This window comes from Aythya marila, assembly GCF_965140915.1.
Source record: "Aythya marila genome assembly, chromosome: 2".
NCBI lineage: Eukaryota > Metazoa > Chordata > Aves > Anseriformes > Anatidae > Aythya > Aythya marila.
The window spans coordinates 33,478,599-33,491,923 of NC_139043.1; the positions used below are offsets into that span (position 1 = coordinate 33,478,599).

The window sequence follows — 13,325 nt, forward strand, 5'->3', positions numbered from 1 at the left end:
AAAATGAGAGCTATGATCAGAAAAAGGTTTTATTTCCCTACATTCTTCCCCTGCAGACTTTACTTTCAATGCATTAGCTTACACACTCACATCAAATATGTGATGTAAATTCTTTAATAAATGTCAGTTGTACGAGTTTTAGATAAACTAATGAGGTAAGCAAAAAAAATAAAAATCACACACACACAAAAACAAACAAAAACTTTCCACTAGCCCCAATAAAAAAAATCTTACTGCATGCAAACAGGGCTATCCACGGATCCTGGTTTTCCCTCTCAGGTTCTTCATGATACTATCCAGAATTATACATTAGGTAAACATGTATCTTAAGTTTGATTCTGCATCTGGGAGAAGCCCTCTTCTGTTAATTTACTAAATAAAAAAGCTAGAAGGATTTGTGTAGGTATTTGTGCATATGCTGGGACTACATGTGCTACCTGAGGATTAATACCCAAAGATTATGAAGGTGTTATGGCAAACAGGCAAACACATTTCTAGTCACCTTTTGAGGGTGGGAAAAAGTCCTTTAGCTTTGTTATTTCCTGAATGTTCACTGTACAGAATATGATACTTCAGGATCAGTCTAGTTGGTGGAATATGTAAGTAGTTGAACATTGTGAGCGTCTCAAATGTGAGAGTTGTTTTATGAGATAATTGAAAAACTAGAAGAGTTTGAGATCAAAAATTAGAAAGCTAATTATTTTTGTTTTCATATATTCATATATGAAGTGGAAAATAACTTTATGTGATGTCATGAAGTGTATTTTTTAAAATACTTTTATTTTAAAAGTTACTTTTTTTTTTCTGCTGCCTGTTTATTTATATTCCAGTCTAAGTTGTATCTTTCACCAGAAAATGTTTCCAAAGGTGAAACTGAAGAAACATTGGAACATGTGAAAACAACAAAAAATACCTTAAAAAGCTTTAATCATATGATTATTCAATCATAGAAACAGATCAAAAAGTTACTTCACCTGTGTCATGGAATTTAAACCATGGGATTTCAGACCTGAGATGTATTTTACAAGATCTGATATGTTTCTCAACTGCTTACTGAAGATCGAGGTATTGACCTATCTTGTTAATAATAAATATAAAAATATTATTTGAGAACTAGAGAAACATGGATTATTCTCCGTTATACGGACAGCATGATTTGGGTTTGTAATTTCCAGAATGAAGAATTAAAATGCAGAGGGAGTGTTGAGTAGAATGCAAATATTGTATGCTGTGCAAGGAGCAGGCTGGTATTAACAATATGAAGAAATGATAAACAAACAAACAAACAAACAAATAAATAAATAAATAGGTGTTTCCTGAATCTGGCCCTTCCTGAGATTTTTAAAGTTGCTTGAGTGAAGTGCTACTCTTCATATACTAGGCTAAGACTTCATATGTGTCCATAGCTAGGATTTTCTCCTGAATGCAGCATCTTTATCTGTTTGTGTTTTGTTTTGTCTTGTTTTCAAGAACTGAGATGAAGTCATCCACTTAAAAAAAATAAAAATAAAAATAATAGCTTTAAAAAAAAAAAGTGGTGTTTTAGGTTACAGATTGGATGAGACAAAATACTCTACACCTCTGCTTTTAAGTCTGTGCCAGCAAGCAAAAAAAAAGATGAAAAATCTGTGGCCAGACAGGGAAGGTAGAATGTTGTTTTCTACTCTTGTGGTTAGGGTGGTTGTGTAGAGCAGGAGCAGTCATAGGTTCTTGATACTGCTGCCAGGAATTTTTTGTGCTTTTCTGAGCCTGGAAGCAATTGTAGCAGGAATCTGGGCTGCCTGCTGATTAGGATGACCTTGTGAGGAGTGGGAGATTCACTTTAGGGATCTGAGCTTGAAAAAGCTGCCTTTTAGCTCTGCAATTATTTAGCTAGTGTGCCTCTCCATCCTACCACTCTAAAATATTATCAGAGGGTAAGAAATGTAGTCCTACAGTGTCTGACAATGTCTACCAGAGCAATCCCTGAAAGGGTTTTGGGGTAAATACATGGGCTTTTGACTGTCTATTGGCAGACATACAGGTTGTGGGCTCAGGCTGGATGGTTGTTGAACATGCTTAGGAACAAAACCACACCAGCAATTTTTCAAGAGCAGCTGTCAGAGGCATCACGTACTACATACACCACTACACATAAACCAACTGGTACTGGCAGTTGTGTTTCCTGACATACAGGTGGTAGCCACACTGAGTTTACTATGGTCAACCTGAATCAAGGCTTGAGGTGCCTGAGGAAGGCTGAGTGGAACAGAGAGCCCTGCCTTGAAGGAGCAGGTCCCCTCATGATGAGGAGGCAGCCAGGTTGTAGGTCACAACTGAGTCTAGATGTCTACGGACCACCTGTGACATGCAGACCTGCGCCTGCTTGATGAACCTGTGACTGTTTCACTGCTGAATAGTTGTTGCACATTTCTAAGCACACTAGGAACCAGTTATTTCCATCCCTTTGGGGCACAAAACAATTACTTCATTCAAGTGAAATCGGAGACCGTAGAAATTAATTTGGCACATGTTACAAAGGAGGTTAGAGTGGGTTTACTTTTACTCATCTTAGAAAGATTTATGTTTAATTTTCAGAGCAGCATTAAGTGAAAGGCTATGTTAATAAATCATGTTTATACTTGAAAGTATGTTTATTAGTGTTTACTCACTTTAGCTCAGACTTTTTAAAACTTAATCTGATAAAATTAAAATAGAATTAAATTTGTATGTACTATAGGACAATTCATTTCCACTTGTGTTTTAATCTTATAAGTAACTCAGCCAGGATAAACCATTGCTGGAATTACCTGTTACTCTATCACTTTTTTTTTTTTTTAATATTAAGTATTTAAATGATAGGTTTTAACTTCTCATTCTGCCAGACAAGAAGAGTGAAAGTCAAATGAGGCTAAAACATTTCAAACAGCAGGATTGTTATTTTTTTCTTTTGTGGAAACATACTGTTTATTAATTTTTGTTCATTTGATCTAGCAAACTTTCATCAATGTGTTGGGATTTCAAAAGATGGAAAAAATGGACTTTGATGGAATTGTGGGGAAAGTTCTAAGTGAACTTCTGCAGATGAAGATTTTACAGAAAGCTGTGAAGTTTTTACAAAGAGAGCATACAATCCTTGAGATTACAATAGCGTTGTCAAATTGCACCCTGCACATGGGCATTTCAGCCTTCATATACTCATTTATTTTAAAGTATCTGAATTTGGAGGTTATGGAACTGGGAAATTTGAGTGAAAAAATCTGGATAATGTGGAACAAAATCCCCCACTAACATCAACCAAAATTAAAATAAATAAATAAATATTTTTGCCATCAGTCAGTTCTGTAATTTTTTTTATTATTTTTTTCCTGAAGGGTTAAGAGATTAACTGTATACACCAGAACCATACATAATTTATCAGTTGATTCCACTTGAAAATACAGAAACATTTAAAAATGTTTGGTATATAATGTTGTCTTACAATTATAGTTAAAACAATTCCTTATAAGTATATTCATCCATTGTACGTATATTTGGTAGAACAGAATATTTATTACTGTTCTTTCCAGAGATGCTTTTTTGTTGTTTTCAAGATTATGGTGTCAATTCATAGCTATAAATAACTGTAAACTTGGGAAAGGGTGTTTGTTCTGGAGGATTTAATCTTCTTTTAATATAAATTCAAACAAAGCAGTACCTGATCACATTACTTGGCTTGGCACAGCTGCCTGCTGGCTCGAGCACCCAGCTGTCTTCAGCATGGGCTCTGGTCCAGCACACAGGATGCTTTATGCATCTGCATTAAACAGTGGCCACAGAGAAATGAAGAGCAGCACAGAGCCATCCAGCTTCCAGGTGAGTGCCCCAGCTGCTGGAACATTTCCTCAGACTTGTTCATGCTCCACCTGGCATTTCTGGCAGACAAGCAAACAGATCTGCAGCTCTGTAGAGCAGGGGCTAGGGGGCTGCTGATTAAATCCCCCTGAGGTGGGGATGCTGCTGAACCAAGGTGTGCCCCCACACAGGTGTGTGCCCCAGCCCCACAATGTGAGCAGTAGAAGAGGGAGGCAGCCCTGACTCCAGCTGCAGGTTTCATGGTGTCCCTTTTCTGCTGCTGATCCAAACATGCACTATCACAAGCGGGATTTAATCACCCCAAACAAGCTACTTTAACAACACACTTGTTCAATTCTGTCTGCTGACCGACCTTCATTTGAATATTATTATTATTCTCTACTGGATGACCAATTATTATTTCTACACTTACACTCTCCCTCCAAAAAAATGCTTGGGTCAGCTGGTCCTCCTAGCTGTATCCCTGCCATTTCCCTGTGCTCCTGAAACATGTGTGTACCTACAAGCCTTGCTGGGTTTGCAGAGATGCAAACAATTTGGAGATGGACTCAGCCTCCCCATGGGTGGCTTTGTTGGCTTGTGGGAGCTTGGACCTGTTCTTTTTGGTAAGTGCAAGGAGCGTGTACTTCGGGTAAGGTGTTATTTTTACAGGCAAATATTCTGAAACAGACCCAAAACTTAACGCTGTTATTATTCAAATAATAATTATTATTTAGAAAATGTAGAAATTTACTGTTCTATTTGATGTGGTAGGAAACAAAACCTCCGTGTGTATGCATGTTGATTTTTCTTGCAAATATGTGACTTAATCTAGGTAATTACAGAATGGGTATAAACCAGATTTGAACTAAATCAATGGCACAGGTTTAATTCATGCAGAAGCCTTGCAAAGTTGTTAATGCATTTAGGGTAAAAATCCTTGCAGTACTGTAATATCCAAAGCAAACCTTCCCATGTCCTCATACAGTCAGGATTCACTAAAACGTAACTCTACATGTCATCACTCCTTGTAAAATCCCTTATGATTCACACTAAATTCCTGATAATCCTTGCACAAAGGTACAAAGCTTCTCCAGAAAGAGGTGAATGGTAGCAAGGACCTACTGCTTCTTTGTTTTTTTTTTGTTTGTTTGTTTGTTTGTTTTTTGTTTTGTTTTGTTTTGTTTTTGTACTTCTTTCTTTTATTTAGTCCTTGGCTGTGGGAGCTGTGGTTTCATGTCACCCCTTCTCAGGGCTGTATGCAGTTTGTCTGGTTTTGCCTTTATCTCAGGGAAGGATTCCCTGCATACTTGGTATATAAATGGAAATGTTGCTGACAATGCTTGAGTAACAACTTTAAACTGCTAGTTAAAGTGTGGCAAATATCATATTTACATAGATCGTAAGTAAGAAGGTTGAGGTTAATACAGTTTTGAGGCAGTGATTCCTTCCTTAGTGACTTGACTGACCTGGTGCAAAAGCAGCCTTTGTAGTGCACTTCTGAGCAATCATTCTGCACAGTGAGCTTGTTGATTTTCCAGGTAAAGTATAGCCAACAAGAATTAGATTTCAAGCCTGAGCCACTCCTATTCATTCATGTATGCAGGCTGAGTGTTGACAGAAGATGTAAAAGTACAATAATAAGCATCAATAATTGTGTTGTTTTTACTGTCATTGCTAAAATATTTTTTCAGTCTCTTCAGAAAGTATTTACCTTTAGGTTTTACAGTATTAATCTGGGGCTGCACCAAACAATAGCTGTCAGTGTAAAGTTAATTTTTTTGTCACAAGTTTCAAGGTTCATGCTGTTCAATGTATGATATTTGAATAGTGTCAAGATATTTCCAAGAATGAGTTTTTTATACTTCTGAATAGGCAATGTGCTGTATGTTTGGTTAATATGTGGCTAGACTTGCGTGAAATCCAGAGCACAGCAATGATTATGTTTGTGATGGGACTGGGGATTTTGACCCTGAGGAGGACCAAAGGAAGTTTAGCCTTTAGGGTACACATATGGACTTCTCAGATCTTAAGTGGACTTCTGAAGTGCATATTTTAAATGTGTATCACAGCCAGTGACAGAATTAAAACTGAATTTCCTTACTGACTATGGAGAAGTGTGTGTAGTTCATCCTGCCTTGTTCAGTCCCATCTATTTTGAGTATATATATGTGGTTTTCCTGCAGTGAGGTTTTGTTTATTTTTAAAGCACATTAGTAGAAAGGTAGAAGACTCAAACAAATTGGTTTGATAAGCCCTTTTAAATTTGCTGGTTTTTATTTAAATGTCTTTTTCAGGTACTTGTATTTATCTCCACACCCCAAGTGACGTGCAAAAAAAATAATAAAAAATATGACTACTTTCTCAGGGGTGATCAACATTTAACACGTTTAACAAAAGAACAAGCTTTACTAGCACGTTTCTGTTTGTGCTTTGATGTCCTTTAGAAGAAGGTGATGGAACTCTTCCTTCACAGCTAGCATGAGAATGCATTAATATGCCACAGTTTTTTTTTTCCTGCTCTGTTATTTTTCCAAAAGTGCTCATCTGTGGATGTGGTTAATTAGTATAAGTATTAAGAAAGTACAGCTGTGCTATAGAAAAGGACTGTTGTTCTGTTGCCTAGAACATGCGACAGATACAGATTCTTAAGGTAATCTAATTAAATGTAACAATGAGTCAAAACATACTGTTTACTTAGTGAGTTGGCAAAGTATTTGAGTAGCTTAAGTTTGATGCTCATAATATCCTATTTAATGATAACATGCAGAGATAGTTGGAACTTGTTAAAACTTGTTGAGAAGGTCTTTGTTTAACAGAAGAGTTAACAGTAGCAGCATAAAAGTAAGGAGTAGTATTAGCTGGCATAGATGGCTATTCCTCTTAACAAGCTTCCTGAACAAAATACTGTAATAAGTTGCTTTCCTTGAATATCTATATCACTGGTACACAGGTATAGATCTTGCATTGTAAATTAAAAATAATCTGAAATGTTAAGTAAATGTTTCAATTATTAACTCAGTTTCTGTAAATAATAATCACTTAGCTAACTGATCATTGCTCATCAGTTACAATAGGGAAGGAAAGAAGGTCAAAGTGCTGTAGGTCCCGTGTCCTGCTTTAAACCCCAGAGTAATAGAAGAGCCATGACTCCCTTCATCTTCACCATTTCTGCATGTGGAACCCCCTCACGTCCACAGCCTGTCCTATTTTTTTGCACTCCTCCTATATCCTTTAGAGCTTGGGAAGAGAAAATGTTCTCAGAGGTGTTGTGGTCACTTTGTTTTGAGCAAGAAATAACATAAGGCATCTGTTTTTTTCAAATACAGGCAATAATATTGTTTTGTAAGGCCTTTCTCAGGTCTTTTTACTGATCTGATACGTCCTGTCTCTCATGAGTGAGCCATCTTGAGAACTGTTGATGTGCAATTACCAGATCAAGGACACCTTTAGCGTGGTTTTATTTTTCACGATTCCTGGGGATTTTTCAACACTTACAGGATTCTGTGTGGTAGACAATTCAGAAACACATGGTGTGCATTAATAAGCTACGTATAAGCTGCTTTCAGTTATTTTTATCTACTTCATCTGAGGAACAGGAAATTAGCTTGCAAACCATTTAAGTTAATACATTCACTAGTTCACAATTCAAGTTTCAGGTTTTTCAGAGAGAATTAGGTTTCTTGTGATGTTCACAAGAAGGAGTTCACCTATCTTTAAAGAAAATACTGTATGTTGCACAAAAATTGTGTTTTATTTAAGTACTTGTCTCTCCTGGAGATACCTTTGAAGTTTCCAGACTGGGTCAATAAGCTCACAGGGTAGAGTTAAATGCTCACATTTTCCCACAAATTAAGCATGTTACCTTCACATCACAAAGTATTCCACTGTTTTGGAGAAGAACTCAAATATATATATGTCAGCCTAGCCTCTGTATTTTCATTCCTCCTTTCTTTCAAGTCATAATAGGAAATGGTTAATGAAAAGTACTTTTGCCTCAATATTTTCCTTGGGCTGGCAGGGAGGGATATAGCTCTGTATCTGTGGTCTCTGGTGGTCGTGCTTTAGAGGAATAGCAGATCTATACATGTCAATTTCTAATTTTATTTTTCTTGACACCATTAGGGGCATGATGACCCTTGAAGAAGATATTATCATGACGTTATCTTTCCAACAATCTGAGAGAAACAAACTATAAGCAATGTTATACAAAATATGATTTGTATGCTTCCTGAAAATAATCATGGTGACTATGCTAATATCTCTAAACAAATTCCTGTAGTCATCTTGTGTGCATTTAGAGAGATGGTTTTTAATAGTATAGGAGTTAAAGATGATTATTTTGAATGTAAAACCAAAAGTCTGGATCCAGACAGACCTCTTGTCTCAGTTCTTTGTGTAGCATTTCATGACTGCTCAGGTTTAGAATCTGTGTTCAAGAATAGTACTTATTTACATAAAACTATTCTTCATTTATTATTTAAAAAAAAAAAAAAAAAAGAGAGAGAGAGAAAAAGAAAAGAATTGTGTACTGCTTAAATTACAGTTTCTATCTAGGTAAGCTATTGGTAAATCGAATGCCTTGAATACTAAGTACTTTGGTAGTACATCACAAGTGTACATAAACTTTAAGAATATGACATCACTTGAAGCTGGAAACTACAAGGGCACTATGGTTCCTTTGGAATAAATGTAATTTTTGTGAAGTATCTCATTTGTACAATCCTCAAAGTCTGAAGTATTGTGAGTCCTCAAAGTCTGTTTGCATTTTATGATGTTCAAAACGCAGGTTTTTTCCAGGAGTTTCCAGGAACCATAGCTAAGAAGTAAAAAAATTATTTGACAGTTTGAAGAAACTTCAAACTTGTTCACCAACATTCTGTATTTGTACTTGACTGCACAAGGCATGGAGAATCTCATGGCTGTCATTTGCATCCAAGCTCTTCCATCAGCAGTGTGGTATATGGTAAATTGGGTAGCTAAAACATGTTTCTGTAGTGGTATATATTATTCTAAAGCAGGAATAATTAAAATCTAAGATGAATAAAGTTGATTATAAACAGTTTTTCAAGATACAGATCAGGATTGCTCATATGCAGAGCCTGAGTCAATGATATCAAATTATTAAGAACAAAGCAAGCATGTAAGATGTTCAAACAGGCAGTCATTTTGAAAGACAAGGAGAAATCTTACATATCTATCATCGTCCATGATAAGTCCACTAACAAAGTATTGTGTCCAGGTGTAATCATTACATTTTAAGAAAGATGATCCTTCAATAGTTATTGAGGATAAAGAAGAAAAGGCTGAGAACAGACAAATCTTCAAAGATGTTAAAGATTTCTGCATACAGGAAGGAAATAGGTTGTTCCCTACATCCTGAACAAAATGAGCTTAATTTAAAGTGCAGAAAGTTCAAGTGTAATAAATGAGAAAACTGCTTTATGGGAAGAATAATGAATCACTAGATTGCTAGAAGAACTGACATGCTCTTCATTTCTGAAAACCTTTCAGGGAGGGTTAAAACAACTTCTTTTGGAAATGGAACGGGTATAGCAGACATTGTCTTGGAGCAGGAATACAGACTTTATTACTCATGTCTTTTAGACATACACATCTATGACATTGTATACACAACAGTCAACTCAACTATACTATACTCAACTATACATCAACTTTATAACATAGTATAGAAACAAGGAAGCTTACTGAATGAAGGCATACATTAACACAACCATAAATTAGAATGCTTTTTTAATTGTGAGAAGGCTTGTTTGTTTCCTTATTCAGTGAAATTTAAAGCTCTAGGAAGAGTTACATTGATGATATTGTGATTGATGGCTTATATAACACTCTAATGCAGTCTTCAGACTTCTTTTTGGAGAACACAGAAGAAAGTTTGAAGCCAGCTCCAGTTTTTCAAGCACCAATGATCCTTAATACCACAGAGATTCAATGTAAATCTTCTCTAGATAAAAAGGCTGGTGATGGCTTTTATGACCTTCGATGAACTCTTGGGTGATATTTTCTTAATGTCTGCCCAAATGAAAAGGATAGCAGACCACCTGAAAATAGAATATTATCAGGTTCATTTTATTCTCTTATACTTGAATCCAATTAATTGTAAGTGGCAAGAAGTTTATTTTTAGTTACGCTCTCACTTAATAGCATGTCATGAAGTCCCGAGCCTCATCTGTTTTCTCAGTTGCACAGTTTACAGAAGTGTAGTCCCAATAATTTCCAAAGGATTACTCATGCTTTCACCCACTTCTGCAACTGTGAGCAGCAGAATGAAGTTGTCCTTTTTATGCAAGGCTGATTTAAATTTGCTGAATGTTTCTTTCTCTGTGTCTGTGCTGTGAGTTTCTATCTTGGGTGTCATACTGTATTCTGTAGCCTGCACATAATGGAAACTTAATATTTTAGGAAGATAAGAAAGGGAATATCCACTAGACTGATGACAAGAATAGTGTATTTTAAGAAAGAATGTATTTTATTCATTTACCTTTGAATAACTTGCAAAAGATATGTAGAATCATGGAATGCCTTGAGTTGGCAGGGACCTTAAAGACCATCTGCTTCCAACCGCCCTGCTGTGGTTGCCCAAAGGCCCATCCAACCTGGCCCTGAACGCTTCCAGAGATGGAGCATCCACAGCTTTTCTGGGCAGCCTGTTCCAGTGCCACACCACTGTCTGAATAAAGAATTGTTATTAATGAAGGAATCTGCAAAATTTTGTTTCTTTTACTTGTAGTTTGGAATAAGTGCTTCAGTGTTGAAAAGAAATAAAGAAATACAGTTGCTCAAGAAAGTGTGGGATATGAATGGTTATATTAATGGTGGTTTTTTTGTTTTGTTTTGTTGTGTTTTTTTTTCTTTGTTTTGAAAGGAATTAAAAAGAAAATGAAAGGTTAAAATATATTCTGAATGTTATGTTCTTAATTTGATCCTAGAAGTGCTTATAGATTTGATTTAAATAATAATAATAATAATGAATAATTTCATATTCCTTTTGTTTTTGAAATTATAGCTGCTATATTCTAGGATAACCAGATTAAAAATATTTCTGTTCTCAGGTTAACAAAATTCAAGATAATCCCAAAGTAAAACAACTTTTGTAGTTTTACTTTAAGCTTACTTAATACCAATAGTTTGCTGAAATAGTTAAAATAAGTGAGTAAAACTTCAGAAGTTGCACTTCAGAAATGAGAAAAATATAGAAGGCTACAAGCAAAGCCAATTCAACAATGGTTGTATCTGATTCTGAATCCAGAAAAAGGGTGTTTGGGAAATCAGCCTTTTGAAGTTCTATTTACATCAAGATGTTGGTTTTCATAGGCAAGGTTAGAAATGTATATACAGCTTTGTTTGTTTGTTTGTTTTGTGTGTGTGTAGAAGAGAATGGGGCAGTTTCCCTCACATCTCCCAGCTACCTCATACTGGCGTGTTTAATTAAGTATTCATACATGTACCTTTGTGGCACTATCAGAAACTGAAGTATTAAATAGTTTAAATGCTTGTCTTTTGGATTGGATTTTGAGAAAATTGATTATTTTGTGTGCTTTCTAGGTAGTGGTGGTATAGAGTTGGAAACAAGTAATAAGGTCCAGAAGCTATTCCTGCATGCTAGGCCTTCCCCCTGCATCCATCTATCTGTTATAGCAGATATATATAGCAGAAGCTTGTTTGTACCAAATGTTGTTGACACTTTTATCTGTACTTTCTGTTTCAGAGCATCACTGATGATTGGACTAAAACCCAGTGGAGACAGATTAATGGGGAACAGATGGATGTAGAGCTCAGAAGGTTTGCCAAGGCAGGTTCCATAGCTGTCTGCTTGTACAATTTATCTGTCTTGGTGCCACCCCTTCCTCACTCTTCCCACCCACTTTGATGTTTCAGTGGATTTGTTGCTCATGTCCAAACTGAATATTCTGGAACATGTTTTGGTTTGGGGCTTCCCTTTAAAACTTTATTCTTCTGGCTGAGTTTCCAATCCATGCAGAGGAGCATGGTAAATCCACGTTGTCACTTTTCTGAATAGTGGCGGTGTGTGAACAAATAATGAAAGAATAAGAAATGACCAAATGAAAGTCGTCATTTTTAGAGACAAATGGAATTTGCAGAGGTTTATCTGCTCTACTCCTAACATAACTCCAGAGTAGTTGGGTTAGCTTCATAGATTTGGCAAAGATGCTCTTTTTTTTTTTTTTTTTTTAAAGGGAAGTCACTTTGAAGTATTTGCAATGTGTTGTTGGTAGTAGTCCTACGGAAGAGAGTTCCAATGGGACAGGCTAAGAACAAAATAAAAATAAGAACAGAAGCACCCCAGATAATTTGGAGGACACTAAAGGGGTAGCTGTGATCTGCAGACAATATAAAACTTGAGTACTGAATTAAGAAAGTCTTGAACCTAATGGGTATATTTCTTCTTATTCATGTATGTATTTCATTCAGAAATACGTAGGTTTCATTACATGATAACAGGAGTAATATGCCGTGGTAGGGGTAATAAAAGCAAGGACAAGTCTGAGATCGCTGTGTTGACCTTCTGCCTTCACATCATTCACTATGGCATATATGTCGGATCATAGAATAGAGAAGATGCTGATCACTGCCACTGCTGGTCATAGGCTGATCACTTGTGTCATGTTCATCACATTCAGGTGTACACAGAACTCTCCCTTATAGCCAGAACTGCAATTCACAGAGGGTTATTAAAGTTATTATACTTTTATCTGCAGTGATATAATAAGAATATCGCTTAAGTTGTTGGAACTGCGATGGAATAAATGGCTCTGATCCAACTGGAATTATAAAATCATTGTGTTAATAGTTATTTATTATTTAAAGTATCATATTGGAAAGTAAATTTTCAGAACTTTTACTTTATCTACTGACTCCAATACAATCTTCCATAGACTTATGCTGTCACAAACATCTGCATTTGAAACAGGAAAATAGAGCTTTCTGACAAATCTCATCATTTTTATCTTATTTATCAGCAAAGTAGTTTTCCTAATAATCAACAGTAGAAACAAAAATCAAAGCAAAAAAAGCAAAGAGAAGGCTTCTTGATAATGACTAGAGAAAATGAGGGGCAGAGTAAAAATGAAAAGTAAGGAAATAAATAAGCCTCCTGAAACATCAGCCTACTATTAAATTCTTTAGGAATTAGTTTTTAGGGAGACTATTGACAGAGGTTATAACTACTGTTGTTTCTTCCAGATTTTTGCAGAAATCAGCCAAATGTAGGCTGCCTTGGAATTTTCTTATGGAGAAAATCACAGGAACAGAGCTCCTTTAATAAAGTCAATTGAACATCTGCTTGAAACTCTAGATAAAAAAAAAAAAAAAAAAAAAAAAAAAAAAAAACAAGTAAGAGCTTAATAGAAATACTATTAGTATATCATTAGTTGTTCCTTTCATATGCTTGGTTAGTTAAAAACTTTTTTCACGAATCTTTGTTTGTGAGTTACAGTTTCTCCAGATGTTAGTCCTGTGAAATTATA

At 35.7% G+C, this 13,325-nt stretch overlaps 1 protein-coding gene across 1 annotated transcript in view; it reads left to right on the forward strand.

The window, feature by feature from the left end:
• Positions 1-3,738: 3,738 nt before the first annotated feature.
• The window catches only part of LOC309875665 (dynein axonemal heavy chain 11-like), a gene marked incomplete at its 5' end in the record, with an annotated part of 43,644 nt that continues 34,057 nt past the window's right edge, over positions 3,739-13,325 (forward strand). Inside the window, 2 exon segments of the mRNA XM_082755336.1 lie at positions 3,739-3,834; positions 11,546-11,619. Coding sequence (XP_082611462.1) covers positions 3,739-3,834; positions 11,546-11,619 — 170 coding nt within the window.